This window comes from Emys orbicularis, chromosome 10, assembly GCF_028017835.1.
Source record: "Emys orbicularis isolate rEmyOrb1 chromosome 10, rEmyOrb1.hap1, whole genome shotgun sequence".
In the NCBI taxonomy this organism is placed as follows: domain Eukaryota; kingdom Metazoa; phylum Chordata; order Testudines; family Emydidae; genus Emys; species Emys orbicularis.
Genome location: NC_088692.1, coordinates 17,263,183 through 17,288,619, shown reverse-complemented (window position 1 = coordinate 17,288,619; position 25,437 = coordinate 17,263,183). Strand labels below are relative to the sequence as shown.

Sequence of the window (25,437 nt, the reverse complement as noted above, 5' to 3'; positions counted from 1 at the left end):
TTCATGGTGTTATCTCCTGCAGTGTGGGAGCGGGATGTTGGGGCTGGCAATCCAGCAGTGCACGGGCCGCGGAGGGGGTGTGTGCACATCACAAGGGGAGGACTCCATCTACATGTTGGGGCTAGAGAGCCAACGGGCAGGAGCTGGGACTCCAGGAGCCAGGTCAGCCCCAGGAGACAGGAGTTGACACTCTGGGGTAACTGCAGAGCAGGGTCACACACCTGAGGGCCTCCCAACCCAAATCTCTCTGAAATTAATTTCAAAACATTGGTCAGTGTACATGCAGCACCTCACAGAATCGGGCCCCATGGGATCGCTGTACCTTGCAGGATTGGGCCCCAAACTTATGAGCCTTTGGAGAGTCTAATTAAAGTCACTGGAGAAATATTCTACTTTTGTTCTTGGCTGAAGAAACCTCTTTCCCCCTCCCTTCAAACCCCTCCCCTCTGGCCTCTGTCTTAGATAAAACAACTTAAAGCATATAAATATTGGCAGCTAGCAGGATTGCTTTTCATGTCAAGGCTATAACAGGTGAAATATCCATCCTTGAGCCTTGAGTTGAAGCCTGGAGTTCAAGTGAGCCTGGAAGGGCTTGTCACAGTTCAAATGTCTTACAGATTGCTCACTGCAGAAAGTCCTCAATAGCAGGGACTGCATGTAGCGATATTTCATGTTAGAAATGACACATCGTTTTAGGCAAGCGCACGCAGTGCAAATGATACCTTCCACAGTACATAAAGCATTCACTTTGTCAATAGTGAAGACAACTAGATGGTCACAGAAGTTCTTTTATGGTTGCAATTAAACACCTTTGGCGTGGCTTTTCCCCCAACAACTGTACGGCACCAATGCTTGCACGTGGACACATGATAGCAATTGAACATAAAGACTCGTACTCCAAAGCATATTCAAAATGCTATGTAACAGGAAAGAGACATTTTGCCTTCTCATTCCGACACCCAAAATGAAGTACTCCCATTCTCTGCTAACAGTCTGATCTACCTTTAGTCTGTCAGGGAAATGAAATCAGCTGACCACTTTTAAAAATAGCCACGTCAGCAGTTTACATTCTGGAGATGTAACCACTTGAAAAGAAGATGCATCCAGAGACACTAACAATCCTCCTTTCATGGTGATATTTTTATAGGTTTTCCATTTTTATCATACTGGTAAACAAGCATTTTGATGCAGTGAGAATTGGCAGGGGAAATCCAAGGGCTGCTAGTTATTGAAAAGTTATGGTTTGTATAGAACTGAACTGGTTGTTTCTGACACCTAAAGAAAGCCTTTAGTGTCGCAGCTGCCATTGTGCGAAATCTCTTGCTAATGAAACAGTAGAGGAAGAAATTAATTGCAGTGTTCAACAGTGCTAGCATATTGGCAATATCCGACACGATATGTACCAACCAAGTGTTGTTTAAAGGTGATACATAGAGGTGATACAGTATCATGATTATTCTTGGTGCCCAAAGTATGGCAAAAATAGAAGTTATAGTAAACAAAATGGCTGTCGTTTTCCCTGTGGAATATCCTCTCAGTCGGAAATTGCATTTTCGTCTGAGCTTGTACACAATGATTGAATTCAGAATGAAGAAAATGGAACACGGTACCAAGTAAACAGTAAAACAGTGGATCCAGATAAGGACATGATGTATAGATGTGCTTATGTAGTCTTCAATCCAAATATTGGGCCACCAGTAATAGGGGATGCTGGTCAAAAAGCAGGTGATATAAACACACACAATGACTTTTCGAGTACGAGCTGGGTAGGAGACTGTGTGATATTTAAGCGGATGACATACTGCTATGTACCTATCAATTGTTAATGGCACGGTAATCCAAATGGACGTATGTATGGAAGAAAATTCCAATACCTCAATTATTTTGTCAAGTATCTGAGGCATCTGCTTATTCAAGATGAAGTCCTCCAGCAAAAAGTCAACAAAGACAATGAAAAAAAGTACCAGTATGTCAGCAGCAGCTAGTGCTAAAAGATAGTTGTACGAGGACTTCTGCCTGCGAACCACCAGCTGCGATAGGATAATGACTGTCAGGATGTTTGCTGTGGAGACAGAAAAGTTCAGTTAGTTTCACAGGAGGTAGAGTTAACCTTATTTCAATGTTTGATTGAGCTGTAGCTACATTTCAGGCATGCTGTAGCAGAACTATCTTCATTAAAGTTCAAGAAATCAAAGAGTGAACTCCTATGTTGGCTGTGCCTAATTCAATCTAGTCAGTCTGTCAATTCAGTCCAGCCCTGTACCACTGTGTTTAGCCAGGTTTAGCTGTTCTGTTTAGAAGAGGCAGTGACTGTTGTTTGGAGTTGGTCAAAATATTCTGTTCAAAAATTTTTTTGATGAAAAATGTATCCGTTCCCCCGCCTCCCCCCCCCCTTTTTTTTTTTTTACAAAAATATATATTTTGGTGTGGAAAATATTCATTTTTTCCCCCAAAAAATTTGTTGTGTGTTTTTCTTTTTACTAAAAAAACCCTTTTTTGGTTTGGTTTCCAGTTTGTTCCCCTCCCCACTTTTGTTTTCCTTTTCTTTTCCCCAGCCTTTTCCTCTCCCTTTTTAGTGACAGAAAGGAAAAAAAGAAGGTATAAAAGGGACTCTGTTACAGCTCACTTGATTCCCCTGAGAGAGAGAGAGAGAGAGAGAGAGAGAGAGTGTGTGTGTGTGTGTGTGTGTGTTCGAAACCTAGGGAAAAGGATTGGAAATCAAACTGCCCTTGATAGGTCATCTTAATTTGACCATTTGGGGGCTCAATCCTGTGAAGTGCTGAGTGTCTCCTGAGAAATGAGTGCCTTCAATTCTCACTTGAGCAGGGTGAGGCACTCAGAACCATGCCTGAGGCTCTCAGCACTTCACAGGCCTTTTCTATCATGATAGTTTTGCTAGCTCTTCATTCAGGATCCATATCGACCTTAATGCCACCAGATTCATCTGCTCCCCAAACAGTTCCTTGCTTAGCCAGAGATACTCCTTAAGAATACATCTCTGACTGTGAGGCCTTGTATCTGTTGCTGCTACTGGAGTATTCCTGAGCCATTAAGGGGAAAAATGCAGTTCAAATTAAACCTTTATACTTGAGTAAAACTCTTTGAATTATGTATGATTTCACTCAACACCACTGAAGAAATCCCGTACACTTCCTCTTTGGCTCAGACAGGATTTTGCCTGCAGCCCCATGGCCACTGTCCAGTATGCCCATCACACAAGCTATGCCTAAAAGAAGGGTTACATGCTGCTTAAATAGCACAGCAATAAGGTGCCAACATATCACAGAGCTTACATTACATTAGGTCCAATCGTGCAGTCTTGTCTCAGGCAAAACTCCTATTGCTACCATTGGCAGTTTCATCAGAGTAAGGTATGCTAGACTGGTCCCATCCAAAGATTGATTAAATTGGCTAGAGTGGCCACAGTAGTGCTTTAAACAAAGATGGAGATTTGGGTTACTGACAGTACGGCTTGCCAAATATTTGTGTTTGACATTTTCATAAGTGCTGTAATTACCTCTCCCTCTTCTACAGATTGCTCTCCCAAGGCAAATCAAGAGAAATTATGAGGATTTCTTGAAATCAGAAAGAGCAGAAATTATGTAAGTAAAAGTAATGATGCCCTTGTACGTGTGTCCTAAAACTGAAACGAGAATGCATATTATTTAACTATCACTTGGCAATTACGACAACTCTTGACTTTAGAAGGCCTCCCGAGCCTGCTTTCTCAAAGCAGGTTTTTAGCTACTGGAGAAAAGGGTCCCACAAATGAATGACAGGAGTAACCACCATCAACATCTCAATTCTGGAATTAACCAAAATTCAAGAGAATGATTAAAATCACATCCTGGAACAAAGCAAACTCTTGTAGAATGGCTAAACCAAACAGTACGTGATCAAGGTGCCAGAACCATATATATGAAATGTAAAGTAGAATCTTGCCCAGAATATTATTTTAAGACTCTCTTTCAAATTAGTTTTTCTGTCATTAAGGACTATACCAGGCCTGACTCTCCTTCTCTGTTACACTAATCTTACATGGGTGTAACTCCATTGATTTCAATTTAGAGCAGCATCAGGGGGCTGTGGTAGGCAGAGTGCTCCATTTCCTTGTTTTTCAAGAAAACCTTGGTCTCTCAATAGGATCTGCTATATGGCAATCGGATATAGAATGAACAACATACAGTAACGAAAATCCTGGACTCAGAAAACTTACTGTGACTGAGAAATTACTGTAGGATTTGGCCAGCCATGTTTCATGGCCTGGCATCTTGTAACTTGAATATACAGTGTATCCATCTCCTTTGCAGGAGCGTAGCTAGGGGGGTTCAAGGGAAGCAGACGCTTCCCCTCAGCACATTTTTCAAAAGTGGCGCCTGCCAGGCCGGCGCTTGGCTCCTGCAGGCAAGGGGGGGGCCGGACAGCACGGCCGGACTCCGGAGGAGCCATTGGGGGGGGGCGGCGGGCGCGGCCAGAGGAACGAAGGGGCCGGCTCCTCGGCCATCGCGCCCCACGCTCAGCGCGGCCCCAACATCGCCGCGGCCGCCTCCTGCGGCGGCTCAGGGCTCGGCGGCCGAGCGCTCCGCAGCTGGCGAGATCCCCTCTCCCCAGCAGCTTCCTGCTTCCCTCGGCCCGGGCAGCCCAGTATTAGCAAGGGGCGGGGTATTGCTAATGCTGGGCTGCCTGGGCCGAGGGAAGCAGGAAGCTGCGGGCTGCCCGGGCTGAGGGAAGCAGGAAGCTGCCAGGGAGAGGGAATCTGCCCGCCAGCTGCGGAGCGCTCGGCCGCCGAGCCCTGAGCCGCCGCAGGAGGCGGCCGCAGTGATGTTGGGGCCGCGCTGAGCGTGGGGCGCGATGGCTGAGGAGCCGGCCCCTTCGTTCCTCCGGCCGCGCCCGCTGCCCTCCCCAATGGCTCCTCCGGAGTCCGGCCGTGCTGCCCGCCCCCCCTTGCCTGCCGGAGTCCAGCGCCGGCCCGGCAGGCACCGCTTTTGAAAAAAAATGCTGGGCTGCCCGGGCCGAGGGAAGCAGGGAGCTGCCGGGGAGAGGGGATCTCGCCAGCTGCTGCCCGCCCCACTGCTCCGCTCCCCTCAGCCCCCGGGAGAAGCGAGCAGCGCCTGCCCGCCACCCCTTCCCCGCGTCCGGACCGAGCCCCTCCGAGGGGGGGGCGCAGCATGGCCGGAGGAACCAAGTGTGGGGGGGAGTGCAGTGTGGCGCGGCTGGAGGAGCCAGCCAAGGGGCGGGGGTGTGGAGCAGCCGGAGGAGGAGCCAAGGGGGGGTGCCTTTTTTATGTTTGCTCCCCCTGCACTTAGAACCTGGCTACGCCACTGCTCCTTTGAGATTACTGTAAACTTGAGTCACCCGTACCCTGCTGCAGTGAGGGAGGCTGTGTCTGTGAGGAAATTTGCCCCTGCCAGAGGTTCTGGTTGGAATTTCATAAGAGCTTCAACAATGAAGCTAGATATGCACATCTTTCAGGTTCCCTAGCCGTGCTCCCTCCCCATCTATTCCTCCTGCCTGCTTTGTGGGAGGTGTTGATTAGTTCTAGGCCCCCACAGTTGAATGGATTTATGGGCAGCTTCTGCCTCTGTGCTCCTCCATCACCAAGGCCAGCAGTAACAGTGTATACCAAGGTGCCAGCTAGCTTTGCCCTCTGAGCTGGATTAGAAAATTGATCTGACAAAGTACAGGGAAGCGCTATCCAATTTTTCTGCAAGGGTTACAGTATCTTGTATTGGAAAAACTTTCCTTGGAATCACATTAGTGGTTATGCTGGCTGGGTGATATGAAATACAATAATATCATTTACTTAGTGAGAACAGATATAAACGCCATTACTGAGGTTCAGCAGAAAACTGCCAGCATGATAATGCCTCAGCAGAGAGTTCAGGAATAGCCTTCATTGCTCTGTAAAGTATGGAGAGAGGCATATTAGACTTCATGAGACTTATTAATTTGTAGTCACTTTGTCCATCTCCCTGGCAATGTAGAATTCTTCTCTGTGGTATTCCTGAGCCCTCTCCAGGACTAGTGCTTGGTGAAACTGGGGAGAATGCTGTTCAGCCAGTGGACCATACCATAATGACAATAATATATTGCCCTCTGCAATTGTCATGGTGGTTCCCAGATATCTGCTCTTTTTGCCATGTCCTGACAGGTCACTTTTATGCATTCTAGTGGTGGTAAAGATAAAAAAATGTCCTCCTCCACCATAGCATGTGCAGAGATCCGATTGCTGGGTCTGTTAGGTGTAGTGAGCACATGGGTGAATTCAGGTTGGCTTGACTTGGACACTGTGGTGCATGTTTCTTGCTGGACATTTTTTGGCCACTTGTGGATAAGATCATTCATAGAATCATAGAATATTAGCTTTGGAAGAGACCTCGGGAGGTCATCTAGTCCAATCCCCTGCTCAAAGCAGGACCAACACCAACTAAATCATCCCAGCCAGGGCTTTGTCAAGCCAGGCCTTAAAAACCTCTAAGGATGGAGATTCCACCACCTCCTTAGGTAACCCATTCCAGTGCTTCACCACCCTCCTAGTGAAATAGTGTTTCCAGTGATTTGGAATGGATTGGTCACTGCTGTGGGAGCTGATTAGGGGGGTGACAAATGTGAGTTTAGGCTGGCGTTGCTCACTGCAGTGCAGGACTTTGGCTTTCCTAACATCTATCAGAGACCCAAGGATGGAGGCTGCAAGAGATGAGACTAGTGGGTTGGGGCGGAGAAACTGTTCAATGTATCCCCTTCAATAGAGGGGATCTATCTGCCTCTTGCCCTAACAATATATTATCTGGGGGTCTCTAGTATCCAGGTAGCAACAGTGTCCAGGAGAGCTTTGTTCCTTCTTGCATGGCTGTTCCTTCCACCGCAGTTATCCAAATTGGAATAATGCAGTGCACTCAATAGGGAGCTGCACCCAAACATCATTCAGAAACCTCAGCTAGGGCAGCACATGGCTGCCTGCTTACTCAGCCAGGCTTTATGCAAGGAGACAATTTCATCTGTCCTCCAAAGTCTGCTTGACTTTGTGTGTTTCAATGTGCAATTCAGAGCATTGGCATTGACCTCTACAGCCCTATGTGTTTGGGGTTCTTGGCATCTAAGAGAGATCGTCTGTCAGGGAAAAGCCTGAAGTGAGAGATGGTCCTCAGTTGCCTTTACTTCTGGTGTTAAATCCCAGTGGACTTTACAGCAAGGGATTGTCTTCATGAGCACTTAGTTTGCTGCAAGCTGGGTGTAAATCTGCCCTACACTAGCCTGCTGATCACTAAATGTCTGTGAGGACCCTGCTGCTGCACACTAACAGTTCTCTGATGCATTTTAATCTACTCCTGTTCCACACCCCAGCTTGCCGTCAACTAAATATTCGTGTAAACAAGCTCCAAGTAAAAACTCCTCCAAGCTCTGCTTACCATGTCAAAGGTGATCCTTTCTTACAGTGTTTCCTATAAAGCCTGAGCACATCAGGTTTAGGAATTTCAGCAACAAACATTGCGTTCAGCCCCTGTGGGGGTGCAAAAGGGGGTAGGGTCTGGGCCCATGGAGTTCAGTGCACAAGGATTGTGCAATGCAAAGCGAGCACCACTGGGACCTTGACAGATATGGAGGGAGTAGAGGGGTGCCCATCTGGTCAGGTGCACAAGCAGTTAGATTCTGTACCCTCGGAGAAGATTGTGCAGTGCTCATCCTCTCTCCCACTCCCCCAGGGTTCTGGGTGATGAGGGTGTTTGTCAGGCACCTTGCCTCCTGGAGCGCTTTCTGTACCTTCCTCAAGTGTTGTCTGTGCCTGAAAGGCACAATATATCCTTTAGTTTCCTTGCTTTTGTGGATTATAGTCATACCTCAAATATTATCTGTCTTTATGGGGGAATTATAGAAATACTTCAATTGCCTATTATCATAGCTTGTGAGCTTAAAGAATAGCAGTTGAGTGTCTCTAAGCAGGAAACAGAAACACTCGTTACTTTTGAGGAATATATTCTGTGCATAACAAACAGACTCTGCATGCAGTGAAATCTCCTTTATATTTTAAGTGGATAGCAGGGTTATGACACTGTGTGGTTTGGTAGTTCAGTATCATAAACTAGCTAAATAAAGTTACTATGGCTGTTGCTTACTGGGTGACAAACAATCCATAAGGTCATATAAGGGTAGGGTTGCCAGGTGTCCGGTTTTTGACTGGAATGCCCAGCCGAAAAGGGACCCCAAGTGCTGGCTCTACAGCTCCTATTGGCTAGGAACCGCGGCCAATGGGAGCTGCAGGGGCGGCGCCTGCAGAAGGGGCAGTGTGCAGAGCCGCCTGGCCGCACCTCCACGTAGGAGCCGGAGGGAGGACATGCTGCTGCTTCCGGGAGCTGCCTGAGGTAAGCGCCATCCAGACCCGTGACCCCTCCCGTGCCCCAACCCCTTGGTCCCAGCCCAGAGCACCTTCCTACACCCCAACCCCCTCATCCCCAGCCCCACTCCAGAGTCTGCACCCCCAGCTGAGCCCTCACACCCCCCATACCCCAACCCCTTGCCTCAGCCCAGAGCCCCGCCCCTGCACTCCGAACCCCTAATTTCTGGCCCACCCCGGAACCCACACCCCCAGCCCAGAGCCCTCACCCCTCTCGCATCCCAACCTACTGCTTCAGCCCGGAGCCTCCTCCCGCACCCTGAACTCCTCATTTCTGGCTCCACCCCAGAGCCCGCACTCCCAGCCGCAGCCCACACCCCTTCCCGTATCCCAACCCCCTGAGCCACCCCGGTGAAAATGAGCGAGCGAGTGACGATGGGGAGAGCGAGCGACAGAGGGAGGGGGGATGGAGTGAGCAGGGGGCGGGGCCTTGGAGAAGGGGTGGGGCAAGGGTGTTCGGTATTGTGTGAGTAGAAAGTTGGCAACCCTATATAAGGGATGCCTTTTACTGAATAAGATTGTTGCTAAAGAGAGACAGAGAGAGAGAGAGTGTGCGTGTGTGTGTGTGTAAAATTATTCTGTAGGTCAAATATTACAACTTCCTGCATTTCACATGAAGATATTGTTATACAATTTTAAATGTAATCTCATTTTTTTAACTTTTCAAATAATGATTTCCTTTCACTATATTGACAGGCCCTTTATATATGAAAAGAAATCCTGAATATTTAAATTCAAAGTACTAGAAAATATACAACGAGGAACAAAGATGCTTGATAGGGCTAGATGATGTATTGTAAAACAGTAGACAACATTAAAAACTAGACATTTACCGTTCTCAGTAGTTAAATGTTAGTGTGATTGCCAGTACAGAATAAAATGGCAACATTTACCACATTTGAGATTACCATAGTTTTTATCTTCTACTTTGTAAGGAGAGTGGTTTTCAACCTGTGGTCTGCAGACCCCCTGGGGGTCTACAGACTATGTCTAAGATTTCCAAAGGGATCCGCACTTCCATTCAAAATTCTTTGTGGTCCGCAAATGAAAAAAGGTTGAAAACCACTGGTATGGAGATCTCAGTGGTGACTGTGTTGTAACCATTGCCAAGGTGTGACTTTTGCTACTGACTATAAAGGAGAAGCCATTTTGGAAAATAAATATTGTAGTAAACATTCATTTATTAATAGTGCCTGCTGTAGCAGGCTAGAATTTTTGTTTAATTAATATGTCCAAGAACAACTTAGATCGAATTTATCAAAGACGAAGATAAGGTGGCCCCAATATTTTCTACAAATTCAGTGCTACATTGTAAATGATGATCTGTCCTAAAGCAATATGAGCCAAATTCAGTGAACGTACACCTGCTTAGGGGAGCAAAATTCGCCTGTGACCATATGGTGGCGTGTGGTCAAGAGCTTTGTTAAACAGTGCAGGGCTTGCCAGGTGACCCACTCATTTGATACTTTAAGGCTGCAACTGATACAGCACATCTTCCTTCCATTTCCTTAGAGGATACCTGTGAGAAGTGATTTAAAAGGCTGATTTATTTATTGTCATATTGTCTGGGAACCAAAGAATGGGACGTGCTCACCCACGCATCCCTGCGGGGAAAGACGAGTCAAGTGAAACCATTTCTCTGTGTGTCTCATCTCTCACCAGGCACAATGGCAAAGAGTGTCATTCTGCAGCGCAAGCAGTAGTGGGAGATGGCAAAGTCCAGAGCAGAATTGCAGGGAAGGTGTGAAGAGGGTCCATGCTGAAGGAGAAGCAGGGCAGCACAAAGGCTACGGTATAATTGTATGTCGTAGGGCTCCTCAAGAAAAAGCTCTAATGTGACTCATCCTTAAAAATCCTGGGTTCGTTGACTGACCATCCCCTCAAACTGGAGGGTGAAAATGAAACTGGAAATAGCAAAGACTTACTAGGCTGCCTGGGAAAAATACTACCCTATTATTCAGCTGCTCAGGTCACTCAAAACTCCACTCTATGTAGGTGAAACTGAATTAGTGACTGCAGACATGCACTTAAAAAATTCTGGGTGCGCTGATTGATCAATGCCTCAGACTTGAGTCTGACAATGAAAACTGGCCTTCCACCTCCTTTTCCTGGTACATGGTACTGATTAGCCATTGCACCTTGCTCTGGTGAAGAGCACTATGTATTCTGTACCCTTCCCAAAGTGTAGTACTGGGTGTTACTGGCTGGTCAGAACCAGAGAGAGATTTTAACAAAATAGAAGGTTTTGTGAGCAAATGATCCATTTCTTCAGCTCTTCAAGGGCATTTACAAGGTAACTGTGTTGAGGGCCACTGGCCAGTATTCATTTTCAGCCTAGTCAGCCAGTCAGCGCACCCAGGGTTTTTAAGTGCAGGTCTATACGGTAACTTGTCTGGCAGACAGTGAGTAATTCATTTCACTTGCACAGCATGGGCCTTTGGGTTTTCCTAGGCTGCTGGACTAGGATTTTTGTAGCCTGACTGATGGAGCAGACCTAATGGTACAACTCTAGGACTAATGCACTATCCCGAAGGAAGGTGTGTGTGATATAATACAGGCCTCATTTTCCTCGCACTTACCACATCCTAATTCTCATCAGTGTGAGGCATTTTAGGCCCTTGTGTTAACGCACCTGATCTGTTGTGGGCTGGATTGTGGCTTTTTATGCCGTGGCCCTAAGTAGGGGGCAGTGGGGAGCAGCACCTTAAGCCTGTACTCAGACAGGCACAATCTCTCCAAGGCTGCTCTTTGTGCATGCAGGGTGAACGTTCTGCTCCATCCTTGCCTCCTCCCTGTCCATGGGATCCACAGAGCACAGGAAGTGCAAGGAATGCATAGGAGCCACTGAGAATCTAGGCCCGTGTGTGTACGTCCGTACCTCTATAGATGTGTACATATATATAGTGTGAGTGCATCTTTTTATGTGTATGTTATAATAGACAGCATGGGCAGTGGATATAATAGGCAACACCTGGGCTGTGGTGCCCCCCTCTCCCACTCCCGCCTCCTCCCCTCTCTGCTCTGACCCTGACTCGAGGCTCCCAGAACTTGCTGCTGCTGCCTGGGGTGAATCTTCCTCCTCTCCTCTCCTCCACCCCATCCCCCTGCCCCCTTGGAGGTCCCCACAGCTGCCGGCCGCGTCTCTCCTCACTCCCCACTCCCCGCGGTGTGTGTGTGTGTGTGAGAGAGAGAGAGAGAGAGAGAATGTGAGTGGGGAGTCAGTGGCAGACATGAGGAGGCAAGCTGAGGTGATCCATGAGTAAGGGCAGGTCTACACTACAGCCGGGATCGACGCTCTGAGATCGATCCACAGGCGGTCGATTTAGCGGGTCTGTAATCTACCCCCGACGAGAAGAGTAAGGTAAGTCGACAGGAGAGTTTCTCCCGTCAACCCCCCATGGTGTAGACCCCGTGGTAACTCGACCTCAGGTACGTCGACTCCCGCTACATGATTCATGTAGCTGGCGTTGCGTAGTAGGGTAGGTCGACTTACTGCAGTAGGGTAGACATAGCCTAACTTTACACGGTGAAAAAGCTTTGCAGAGATCACTGAAACTGTTAAAGAGCCATTGAAGTGGTAATGAAGCCCTTTAACAGGTATTTGCCAACGCCCAGGAAGCCTTTGGCCACATTCAGCTGGCTTTTATATTGTAGGAAAATGTGTTATTGGGGTTAAAAACAGTTTCCAAATGACGAGTCTTCCGTTATTCTCTGTACCCAGAAGTAACTGCTAACCTGGCTCAAGGAAGAGCTGACATAGCCAGTGAGTCTATTTCTTGATCTAGTCATTTTATTCAAATCCAGTTTAAGTAAACGAATCTGGCAGGGAATTCTGTATAAGAAAGGTGATTAAACTACCGCCTAAATGCAGGCTGTCACTGACAAGCACTTTTTCAAAAGGAGAGATTAGGCTTCAGGTTGGCGCAGGTAGCCTGGCTTTTCGTCTCTCTCTATACAGCATACACCGAACTCCCTGCCACGCAGAGAAGAATCTATCTGGCAATTGAGCCTGTTCAGTTCCCTTGGGGAATGTTACTAGTGCTTTAAGGTGAAAAGCGGAGAGGGTGTCACGGGGGGCTGGGGGGGTGGAAGGAGGGAACAGCAGCAGGGTGAGGAGGTGAGCCAGCTGCACAGCAGGTGGTGGAGGGGGTCTTGTGGCAGGAGAGGAAAGGGTCTGGTGGGGGCGGGGTGAGGAGGCAAGCAGCAGGTGGGCAGGGGAGGAGGTGAGCAGAGGGAGGGATCTCGGGGGTGTGTGTGTGTGAAAAGGTGAGTGGCAAGTCAGCGGTGGGTGGGGCCTGGGGCAGAGCAGGGGTGCAGTGTGGGTGGGGCTGTGGGCAGAAGAGGCAGGACAAGGAGCTTGCCTCATCCAGGGGACGTTTCACCCACTGCCGACGATAGACAGGGAGATAAAACACTACACCTAAGTCTCCCATCTCCTTCCCCCACCTACTGGCAGTATTGTGAAGAAGGCTGCACTGTAACAACACGGGTACTGGTCCTACAAGATCCTATGTGCCCTCCGCTCCCACTGAAGGCTGATTTGCTTCTCGCTTACATCAGTTTTATGCTACTGCAGCTCCATCGACTTCAATGGAGTTACTCCTGATTTACACTGGAGTAAGTGACAGGAGAATCAGGCCCAATGACTTCAGTAGCAATTGAGGGCACATTAGTACTCAGGGAGGCGCTCAGCACCTCAGAGGATCAGGCCCATTATTACAGTTGACCACACTGAAAAAGCTCAAAGCAGGTTGCAGAAACACTTTTGGGTATTGGGGAGGGCAGAGGTTAAGAATATTTGTTTTTAAATCTGTAACAATAAGCACCTTTCTCGTTATGCACCTCACCAATACCTCGCAAATTATATTTGTGTCCATTATTTTAATGAGCTGGGTTTTAATGTATCTTAAAAGCAAGCACACAAAAGTGGAAGGAAATGAGCCTCATAGGTGTACTGTCCTCAAGCATTTTTATGGTCTCCTGATCAAAACTGAAATAGAATGGATGGTGATACACCACTTCTTCAATTATAACTGCAATGCAGAAGTGCTTTGGGGGAGAATGGCAGGGAGCACTTTAAGGCATGTAAACAAGTGTGTGTGTGGGGGGGGATAAAAAATTCCCAAACTCAGCTTCTCAAGATCTGGGCTGCTGTCTTCCTACCAGAGTGGTATGGTTCCCTAATGGATACCCGTATTAAATGAAGACAAAGAATGCTTAACAAAATAGTGCCAAGAATATGCAAGGGTTTTAGTTTTTGGTTCAAAATATTTGGACAAGTCACTTTGGGCAAAGGGAGACCTAAATTTTTAAAAGTGATTCTAGATGCCTCAAATTTTGGCTGCCCAATTTGAGGGGACTTAAAGGGGCCTGATTTTCAAAGGTGGGTTCTCGGTGCTAGTCTGAATATCAAGCTGCCCTTAAGGTGTCTCAAGCTGAGCAGTCAAAATGGAGACACAAAATCATTAGACTCTTTTGTAAATTTAGGCCCCAATGCTTATACAAATCTGAACAGTGCAAGATGGAAATCAAGGGCGGAGATGGTGCAGAATTTCATTGTGGGCCATATCCTGAAGTCCTTACTAAGTAATAACAGAGAGGCTTTAGCTCTGTATTAACTTAAGTCCTGTTCCTGTAGAGAGATCCACAAGTACAGGCCTTTTGGGCTTCCTAACATGTCATCCAATTCAGTGGGAGTCCACGCTTTCAGATCTCGGGGCCAGCTTTGCTCACACTAGAATGGGTCTTCTGCCTGAAGGAGTGAGTTAAAAACTTGTCTACATGGTGGGGTAATGCGCTGTATGGGGGTATGATTTCTACAGTGCACTAACCTATTGCACATTAAAGGTTCTCTAGTGCATTTTAAAGCAGCATTGTGCTAAAGTGAACGAAGGAACCTTTAGTGTCCACACAGACCAATTATTGCACAGCACAACAGTGCACTTTAGAAATCACACCTCCATAGAGTGCATTTCCCCACAGTGTAGACAAGCCCTTAGTAAGGCCCTCAGGATTTGGCTGTGTTTTAGCAATGGAGGGTATATTGACACTAGAGATTTTTGGCTTGCGATAGCTAACACATTTGTATGTGCTAGTCTGGGTACTCCACAATCATTTGTACTAAAACAAACGTTTGTGGAGTCTCACCACTTGCAAGTACAAACATGTTAGCTCCCTCAAATTAATTGGCAATCAATTAATTAATTTGAGTGGAACTCAAGTTTTTTTAAAAATCCCCACCCCTCTAAAGGAAACATACCCTTAGTTACCAGACTGAGTTGTCTTTTACCAAGGAGGGAGAAGAAGTTAAACAGGTGTTATCTGAGGGCCTGGGGTGTGTTAGGAGGGCCCCATGCAGTGCTGAACAATTCTGGTGAAGCAAACTATAAATAACACTTTATTTTAGAGGCCCCTGCTTGATGCTAACATAGATGTGTGACTCCTTTGGGTCTCCCTAAATATTGCTAGTCCCAGGCTTGCAGCATGGCTTCTGCTTTGTTCTCTACTGTCTCCTCTGAACAGTCCCACCTGCCCTATAAGCAGAGTAGGACGTAGCCAGATGGGATTAATGAAAATGATATGGTGCTGTCCTAAAGATGCTCTATCTACAGTCCCCTCCATCCAGGTCACCATTAGAGAAGCAGACACAGCACACCCTGAATTTGGACATTTAACTGTTTTATTCATGTACTAATTCAGGGGAAGGAGACTGTGATAGAGTGCAGGGGCACTGCAGGGTCCCCAGTAGACAAGGGGTTAACTCCAGCTTCACTTTCCCCTTCTCTTGCGGGAGAAAATGACTGTGGGTAGGGAGGGGCTTTGTACCAGGTGCTGAATGCAGGGTGAGCTCCAGGTTGGGGAATCTTCCTGTTCTGTTTCTTTTGCATAGGGTAAGTTGTTTTGATTTATGTTGTGAAGGACATGCTCCTGCTGACTTAGTTCTGCTGAGTCACGCCCCCTATTTTCTTGAGGCGAGCAGAAAGAAAAGAGGAGAGGGAGCATTAAAAAGCTGAGCGGTAGATGGGTGGGGGAAGGAGGAGAGGATAGCAGGACTGTGTGATAAGGATACCTAATGTTTTTCAAAGATCCTCCGCTCTTAGAACAGCTCCTGGGGGCTCTGCAAATATTTGCCTGCTCAACATGAAAATTGACTCTGCTCTATATTTTGTACGACTGTCATTTCCAGGAAAAACCTCCGCTCGAATGTTTCTTCCCAGATAAACGAATTTTAGTAATTTCCCCTCCACACGTCTTTGTATTTTGCAGCCTGCTAAGCTTTCCATGTATTGCACATTGTCTCAGCACGAACACCACTGCTTCCCACTCAGTCCTTGACCTGGCAAAAAAACACACAATACCCCTTCTTTTCATATGTCCAGAAATTTGCAGTTGTGTTCTGTACTGTACTACATCTGATTCACAATGATGTCCCCTTCTGAAATAACATGGATGCTGCCTTTCATTCCAGTGACCTTGTATTCCAACTGGGGACAGTTTAGCAGACACTTCCCCAGACATATTGACCAGACTAAAGGTCTCTAATACACACTCCTTCCTGTCACCCTTTTTTGTGCAGGATGATTGCTATGGATCTGTTTTTTTCTCAGCATCCATCATTCTTTAAAAAACAGACAATCATTTTGCCATTGAAAGTAACTCATTTCAAGCGCTTATGCAGCAGTTCTGCCCGTCTCTATGCACTAGCCCTACCTAATGTAGTATAACATCTCTCAGCATCTCTTTGTTGGCTAAGCTACCGGATCAGTCACTTATTCTTACTGTCTTAGTCTCATACCAGTCAGAAGTGCTGCCAAATCAACTCTCTGCCCCTGCTTAAACAGGGTACCATACACACGCTTTGGGCCCCATCCAGTGCTCATTAAAGTCAATGGAAAGATTCCCGTTGACTAAAATGGGTGCTGGAGAATTTAGTGCCCATTTATTGTGTGAACTCCATTTAATGAACAATGGTTGAACTGAGTTCTTTCTTCCAGTTTGGAACACAGCATAGATCCATTCCCACATTTGCATTTGCAAATCTTCCTGTAGTATTACTGTCTTGCAGTTACGTTGATATGATTCCTGTCTTGCCCACATACTGAGGGTCTAACTGATCACCATATTTGGGATTGGGAAGGTATTTTCCACAGGGTCAGATTGGCAGAGACCCTAGGGTTTTTTTGCCTTCCTCTGCAGTATGGGGCATGGGTCACTTGCAGATTTAAACTAGTGTAAATGGTGAATTCTCTGTAACTTGCGATCTTTAAACCAGGATTTGAGGACTTCAGTAACTCAGCCAGAGGTTAGGGGCCTATTTTAAGAACACACTGTAAAAACACTGCTGAGGTTCTGTGGCCTGCAATGTGCAGGAGTTCAGACTAGATCAGCAGTTCTCAAACTGTGGGTCGTGACCCCGTTTTAATGGAGCCACCAGGGCTGGCGTTAGACTGGCTTGAAGCTGGGGTCAAAGCTGAAGCCTGAGCCTCACTGCCCAGGCCCACAGCCTGAGCCCCACCACCTGGTTATAGCTCCCTGCCCGGGGATGACGCCCTGGGGCTTTGGCCCCCCTTCTTGAGGTGGTGGGGCTCAGGCTTTGGTTTTGCCTCCAACCCCCAGAGCAGCAGGGCTCGGGTGGGCTCAGGCTTTGGTCCCCCCTCCTGGGGTTGTGCAGTAATTTTTGTTGTCAGAAGGGGGTCATGGTGCAATGAAGTTTGAGACCCCCTAGACTAGATCAGGGGTCGGCAACCTTTCAGAAGTGGTGTGTCGAGTCTTCATTTATTCACTCTAATTTAAGGTTTCGCGTGCCAGTCATACATTTTAATGTTTTTAGAAGGTCTCTTTCTATAAGTCTATAATATATAACTAAACTATTGTTGTATGTAAAGTAAATAAGGTTTTTAAAATGTTTAAGAAGCTTCATTTAAAATTAAATTAAAATGTAGAGCCCCCCGGACTGGTGGCCAGGACCCGGGCAGTGTGAGTGCCACCGAAAATCAGCTCATGTGCCGCCTTCGGCACGCGTGCCATAGGTTGCCTACCCCTGGACTAGATGATCACGATGGTCCCTTCTCACCTTAAAATCTATGAGTCTATAACAGAGGTGGGCAAACTATGGACCGCGGGCCAGATGTGGCCCGCGGGACCATCCTGCCCGGCCTTTGAGCTCCCAGCTAGAGAGGCTAACCCCCGGCCCCTCCCCCGCTCTGCCCCCTCCCCCACAGCCTCAGCTCGCTGTGCCGCCAGCGCTCTGAGCGGCGGGGCTGCGAGCTCCTGCCGGGCAGCGCAGCTGCCAGTCATGGTGCTCTGAGCGGCATGGTAAGGGGGTGGGGAGCGGGGGGGTTGGATAAGGGACAGGGGGGCAGTCAGGGGACAGGGAGTGGTTGGATAGGCGTGAGAGTCCCGGGAGACCTGTCAGGGGGCTGGGGTGTGGATAGGGGTCGGGACAGTCAGGGGACAGGGTGCAGGGGGGGTTGGATAGAGGGTGGGGTCCCGGGAGGTAGTTAGGGGCGGGGGGTCCCAGGAGGGGGCGGTCAGGGGACAAGGAGCTGGGGGGGTTGGATGGGTCGGAGGTTCTGAGGGGGGCAGTCAGGGGGCGTGAAGTGGAAGGGGGCGGATAGCGGGCGGGGACCAGGCTGTTTGGGGAGGCACAGCCTTCCCTACCCAGCCCTCCATACAGTTTCAGAACCCCGATGTGGCCCTCAGGCCAAAAAGTTTGCCCACCCCTGGTCTATAAGATACAAAAGGATCCAATGCACTTAACTCAGTTGCCTGGAAACAGGAATACTATGTGGTGATTGCTGAATAACATGCAGTGGAGTTTGCATGTCCCTCATACTTCTAGTGGCCAGCAAACAGTTCTCATTATCTGTTCTCTGAGATTTTCTGTGTCTGAAGAGGATTTAATTTACCAGATGCAGAGAATCCAGAATGGATGGGGCAAATTTGTCCTCATGGTTCAAACGCACTTTTTAAGGACTATGCTAAACATACATCTACCCACTGCCCACTTCAGTATTTACTGTGTATTCCTTGTGAATGACACTGACAAAACTACAGCCTCCTTGTGTGCCCTCCTCCCCACGCCATTGGCACTATGCTGCCTGTCATGCTAACTGTGTCGCACCCTTTAGCATTTAGGTAGGTAAAAAAACTACACCTGTCCAAGTCTCCTCTTTCCATTCCAGAAGTGTATTGCAAGGAAGGCTACACTATAAAGACATTGAGCTTGATCCCTCCAGGTGCTAGGTGCCTCAACTCCCATTGAAATAATTGGGCCTGATTTGCCTCTCATTATACTAGTTAAGATGATTTGCCTCTCATTATACTAGTTAAGATCCCTCCCTTCCTCTTTTTTTTTTTTTTTACACCACATCATAAGATTTCTTGTGCTCATCTTCAAGACCCTGGACAGCTCTTCCCTTTGTGATGTGTCCACCCCTCCTACACCATCCCTTCCCTTCTCTACTTGGCCAATGCCAGTAGCCTTGACTGCAAGCAGACTTCGAACGGTTGCAGCAACCCAGACGTTCTCTGACAAATAGGTCTTGCTGCCTCCTGCATGAAGTCCATGTTTCGCTTACGGACGCAAAAACATCTTTATCCTGAGACTAAAGGTCAGAATCTATCAAACCTGGGTACTACTTGTATTGCTATACGGGTCAGAAACCCGGACCGGTTAACAGGCAAACTTGCAGCAGCTCAAGGCATTCCATATGCACTGTCAGCACCAAATCCTGAGCATAAAGTGGTTTGACTTTGTGCACAATGTCACAATCTCACAAAGTTCTGGCCTTCTTTCACTCACGCATTATATTCAAAAGCAGCATTGCATGTTCTTTGGCCAGGTTGCCAGGATGGGCCAACACACCCCAGCACACCATGTTCTCAAACTCTCCATCGACACACACACGGGTACACGCCCTGACCATACTTGGCGCTGCCCCAGAGATTCGTGGATTTGCAGGATTGAGCCCTATCTGGGAACTTCACTACACAACCCCTCATGTAACACCATCAACTGTGGTCACTGAGGCCGGTGCAATGGCCTTAGGAGACTATGATGTTTGATGATGAACTGCCTTGACAGACTACCTGATCTCTCCTCCCACAATCATCTCTGTGCCCTCTTTCATGCAGCCCCCCATCTGCATAGATTACCCTCACTGAACTGACCTGTCAGGCTGTTACCCTCTCCTCCTTCAAATTCCTCCTAGAAATCAGCCAGCCAATAATGGATAGGCTATTGGGTGGTGGCCGCAGCTGATTTGCATGCATTTAATTTTTTTAATGTATTGTAACTTTTTCCCCAATCCTTCAGCTGTTGCTTGTTTTATTAGATTATAGGTGCTTCCAGACAGGGATATTGGCTGCTCTCTGTGCATGGACATTGGGCTTAGTGCATTGTGTGTATTGGAAGGATGAATAATAATGCCATACCACTTCAGTATGTCACTCTAAAAATGTGGAACATCCTTAGCTCCCGTGGCTCTTATGCACCAAAGTCAAAGCATCTCACTACAGGTTCCCCATTTTGGAATTGCTCCATCTGCAAAGCATGTCCAAAGCCGCTTCCTGAGGTTAAAAAGGCCCCATTTTGCAGTTTAATCCATGTATATTGTTTGAGCAATGAACCCAAAAAGCATGTAGAGCTGGAGAAATGAATGTGCAGACTTTGTTTCTGAAAGCAGCCAGTCCAGGATGGCAGTTTCCATGGGAGTCTGCATAACCCTGCTCTTTGTCCCAGGATGCTGTAACACGGCTGGACAGGTCCTTTGAAGGTACCTTTAACAGAAGTGCTCTACTAAAGCACTTGTTAGAGGAGGTAATTGAAACTTAGCACAGTCTATCCCTAGTAGCTACAGTGTAAGCAATGGTACATTCTGGAGCTCAGTGATGTTATTGGATATCTTGCACATAACAGGGCCAAATTTTGCTCACGTTCTCAGTGTAAACGAGAGTAGCAATTGCAGCATACGCTCCAAAAGCACACTCTACCACTGGATAAGGGGAAAGCTTACACATAGATAAGGGGAAAGCTGTTGCTGCTGCCTTCTCCATTCTAGTTGTGGTACTGTATACAACCAATTGGAATAGGTGATTGCATCTAACCCTACCATGCTGCTGCTGTACTCTCCAATGAAGCAGAAATTGGAGTAATCGCCAAACATCCTCAAGAGATAGTGCTGCATTTGTGCCTGACTCTCCTAGCAGTGTTTTGGGGGCATTTGGGGGCAAGTGTCTTTAGTTGCAGCTATCTTGTCTAGCTCTCTTACTAGAGAAGAGACTAGTTTGGTAGCTTGGTTGTTCTTTGTTTCTTCACCCATCAGCCCCAATTTTGACTGATTCAAAGCAATTCTTCCCTCTCCTTTCTGCCCCGTAAACCTAACGCCTCTTCTCTACTGATGTTTTCTAGCTTACCCCACCCCCCCTTAGGCTCTCACACCAAATCGAGAAAAAAGTCCGTTAGCCCCACCCCTGCAGCCCTCACTAAACCCACCAGCCCACCAAAGAGAAACTCTAGAAACCGTCCCCTTACCCACAGAAAACACTAACCATGGCAACAACATTGTAGGGGGACTGTCCCTTGAAACCACTGCACTTTCTAGCCATTGAACTACTGAAATACCTACATTTCCAACAGCCTTTGTGCACTCTGCTCCTACCAGACACACATTTTCTTTTTTTCTGCATTGAGAGGCTGGATTCTGCAGATCAAGGGCCTGATTCTGTAGCCTTGCTCCTGTCACACAGGCTAATTACTCACGTGAGAAGATGTTACCTAGTGCGAATGAGGGTCTGTAGCATCTATCCCCAAGTGAATATCCCACAAAAGTATATTGCAGGAAGCATAACTTAACCTTTGGCCATCCATGTTTAGACAGGTTTCCTCTTCCCTCAGGGCTCATCTATGCCTCTAAGGCACAAATCTGCATTTGGGTGGTGTGGAACCACCCTGCATTGGGGTACCTCCAGGAGGGATGGCTCTCCGGCATTCAGGAGCAGCACATCTGTTGCCATACCTCTTTATGGGGGTGCAGCATAGCTCATTCCTCCTAGTGTGCCAGTTACTCTCCACAGGCCCATCGGAGGGAGTGACAGTATGGTGAGGTCATATCCCTGTTCTCCCTCCCTCTTTGGAGCTCTCCGAGCCCCTAGAAGGATAGGGAGGGAGCAATCCCTGTGCTGTCCTGACAGCAGGGGCAGCAATTATGCCTGGGCCATACGAGTGAGGGGATAGGGCTTCTTGCACCCTCACTGCACGCTGCGTGCATCCATGTTGCACAATGCAGCTTCCACGCAAAGCCGTTGAGCTGAAGAAATGTCCTTTTTACAGTAGGACAAAAAATCCAAACAATAATAAAATGATTTTATCACACCTTTAAAAACAGCGGCAAAGAGTTAACCTTTTGCATTTCAACGAGGTATTGCACAGACACTATGTCTGTGTGTGAGGCCAGGACCTAAATCTTCCTCTCTTTCAAGTTCTCAGAATTACAAAAAAACAAACTAGCTCAAACCAGGGAACCTCAGGGTCTTTATCATTTAGACAAGGAGACTCAAATACCCCTACAATATTTTGTAAAAGCAGCAGTGCAATACCAGAATGAAATCCATGAATTTCTTATGCACTCAGCATGCCGTATATGTACAGTTCTCTTGGATGTTAATGCCAGTATTATCTTCAGATAACATACATTGAATAAGGTAAGCCAAATGTATCCCTGATACAACTCCTCTGAACTCACTGGAGTTACATCAGGCATCATTTTGGCTCATAGTATCAAGCAGTTTTTTGGTGTGTTTTTTTTAACTATTATCAGTGCCATTTTTCCTAATCAAATGGATGTATGTTCCAGGAAATATTCACATCACCCTTGCTAATTTGTGTCATGCACCAACTCTAGCTGTACATTCCTGGGTGGATCATGGTAGGTTCGTAATTAGAATGTATTGTACATCTGCAGTTGTGTAAGTATAGGCAGAACATTCATTAATGGATTTCCTAGTGTCTGCATGAAGGATCTTCCCAATTTCAGGTAGATGTAGCACCTCATTGCTTCCTAATAACCTACTACTCGTATATTCTTAAGGTGGTCTTGGTCACTTCCTATTGGGCAGGTGTCAGTATCAGAGTCCACGATGGCATCATTGTTGACTGCCATGGCCCAGAGGCCAAGCATGGAAACTGTACCTTTTCTCCCCAGCTGGTGGAGTCCCTTCAAGTCAGGGATGAGGCACAGCGTGGCTGCACAGTGGAGAGGCTTGCCTGTGCTTTACATGCTTTGTGGCTAAATACAGGACTTAACTTTCCAGTTCTCTATGATTTGCCAGGCATCAAAATTTAATTACAGAGGAGAAAAAAAGGCACAGTGAATATCAATTCATGTGCTGGGTACCAATTTCATATGTACTGTAGCCACTGTTCAGACACAGGGCTGTCACTGTCTGATTCAAAAAAATGTATGAACTAATGGCTTGAAGAATAATTTTCTAAACAAAAGTAGCTAAGGTGAAAAAAAGCATTTAGAAATCAGTTAACATCTTATCAGTGCTGCTTGCCATTTACAAGATGTTTTAAATACAACCGGGTATGTATATAACTATATATTGCATTATCAAAAATATTGATTCATCTTGACAAAAAAAGTTCTAACATTTCCCTCTATTCTTGCTTGTCAAGAGGAATCATTATTAAAGATATTTTTAAACAGTAATTTTTAAACCATGGTTTTTTTCTGGACGTAGTGCTGGGTTGGCAGTCCTGGATACTGAAGCCTTTTGTTTAGCCATAGAACTGGTATAGCACAGACTGTCTTCCCTACCAAGATGTCTGAGTGTTGACCTGACGTGACCACTTCTAGGAGTGAGAAAGTTCAGTCTCCACAGCTTACTCAGTGCTTGTCCTGTGCTGGGACAAACATACCAATCCGAATCAATTGTGGCAGAGGTGGGTTTTGTGCTGTCTAATGGCAGTGCAAGCTCCAGGCATACTGACACTCTAGAGGCAGACTGTTCTACCTTTCCTGGTAAGCCAAGGAGCCCCTCCTCTCTTTCCCTTCTCCTGTTGTCACTTCTCATCTTTCCCCCTTTTCTGTGGGAGAACTTGTTTTCTGGCTAGCCAGCCTCTTGTCTATATTCTTGGGATGAGCTTTTGATGCTCACTACTGCACTCATAGGAAATCAGTGGAGTACTGCCATTGACTTCAGTGGGTGAGGGATCAGACCCCTGGAGCAGTGGGTCATGTGGGCCTGACTAGATTCTTTAACTAGCTGCCCAGGCTATAGGAATGGGCTCTTGGAGCATGCTGGTTTTCTAGCTGACCAGCTACTTTCTGCACTGGAATTCTGTGGAGTCACAGTTTCTTGCTCACGTGTGGAATCTGAGATACCTTGTTCCTAAAGCTACCCTTGTCCACTGGGAGCTGGTCTGAGATAAGCCAGCAGCAATCTGACAATAACAATTTTTAATTAATCCTCACATGGGCAGGCAACATACAGATACACGACTTCATGTCCCAACGCCAATCTCCTGAATCCTCCAGTCCTCAATACCATTTTACTTGAAATGGCCAAATTAATTATTTTGGAAACTTGATTAAGAACTGAGACGATGTACGTCAGGTTCTGAACCAGAGAGCACTTGGACAGGTGCATTATAAGCAACTGGAACTGTTTGCTAACCCCTCCTTCTCCCCCCTCATTAAAGAGAAGAGAAAAAACATTACCTATATGTGTAAAATACATGTCCTAATAAGTATATCATAAGAAATGTCTCATGTTAATCCACATAGTTTAATAAAACACGCTTCCCATGTATTTAAAATTTAAAAGTTCCACACTCATCACATATTACAACATTTAACTTTAATTAGAAATTCACCACCTCTTTTTTTAAAGATAATGCCTGGAGTTTTTCTAAAGTTTTAGCAACAATGTTAGGAAGAGACTGTTATTTGTCTGGACAGAGAGAAGGTTTGCCTAATGATGTAAAACAAGCAACTAACCAGAAATACCATCCAAAAGCAGAATTATTGTCTTGTAGATTTGGATCTGTAGAGATTCCTGTCCTTAATATAAATGTATTCACAGCAGAACAATGCCTTGCTCCTCTACACACACATGTATCTGTGAGAATATGTACCATTTTACTGTACCAATGAAAGTGAGCCAATAAGAAAGTACTCCTGTATTGCAAACAACCAAAGTCTCTGAACATTAGAATTTTCTTGGAGCTCTGTGCAGTAGCTGGACCTTGGATATGTCATTAAAAAAAAGGATCTCAGTGAACATACACTGCAAACAGGACTTGATTTTGGATGAGTCTTTTTCTAACCGTTGACCTATAACTATATGCACGTGCAACACCCGCCCCTCTCTCCCACAACTGTCCTCCAGCGTAAGTGGCTCCAAGACTGTTTGCTTTTTATTCTAAAATGATTTGGAGACAGAATAATTCCGCTCCATCCCTCGGAATCTTTCCTTAAAGACTAAAAACTTTCTCCACTTGCTGGCTGAGTTCAGATGTCAGGACAAGTCGATTGCTCCTAAACAAAAGGTCACGGCTCTGCTTTTAAAATATACCGAGGCAAACCTCATCTCTTAAGGGCGATCCTCTGGGGCCTGGCAGAGCCTTTGGGGGTGCCGCTGGAGAGCCGGGCAGAGGGTGGCACTCACCTGGCAGCCCGAGGCAGAGCAGCAAGCTGTAGTAGATGACAGGTACATATCCCAAGCCACAGCCATACTTGTGGTGAGCCAGGAGGGAGCCGTTGTGGACGTGGATGTGATTGTACTCCATTGAGTTGTCCTTCTCCTGCTGCTGTTCCGTCAGCACATGGAGGGGCAGCGATGCTCAGCCTCCTCTCGCCCAGCATCAGCGACTGTGTGTCTTCCGCGCCCCCGCGGGCTCCCCCGCCCTCCCGCACCTGCTGCGCCCGGGATTGTCATCGGGAGCAAGCGCGCCCGGCCGCCTGCAGCACATGGTGCGCACACATGGCTGCTCCCAGCAATGCAGCGAGAGGGGGGGCGGCGGCACTGCTGCAAGGCTG

At 47.0% G+C, this 25,437-nt stretch overlaps 1 protein-coding gene across 1 annotated transcript; it reads right to left on the bottom strand.

The window, feature by feature from the left end:
* Positions 1–1,127: 1,127 nt before the first annotated feature.
* Positions 1,128–25,187, bottom strand: GPR139 (G protein-coupled receptor 139). Its single transcript, XM_065412776.1, has 2 exons — positions 25,067–25,187; positions 1,128–2,062 (listed from the first exon to the last, which is right to left on the bottom strand). Exons 1-2 carry the CDS (start codon positions 25,185–25,187, stop codon positions 1,128–1,130), a joined length of 1,056 nt encoding a protein of 351 aa, XP_065268848.1.
* Positions 25,188–25,437: the final 250 nt, after the last annotated feature.

Bases quoted from the DNA above. Each gene is read 5' to 3' on its own strand.
- GPR139 (XM_065412776.1), bottom strand. From the start codon at position 25,187: ATGGAGTACAATCACATCCACGTCCACAACGGCTCCCTCCTGGCTCAC. The intron at 2,063-25,066 runs GTGAGTGCCACC...CTGTCTCCACAG, and splicing joins GCTCTGCCTCGGGCTGCCAG to CAAACATCCTGACAGTCATT.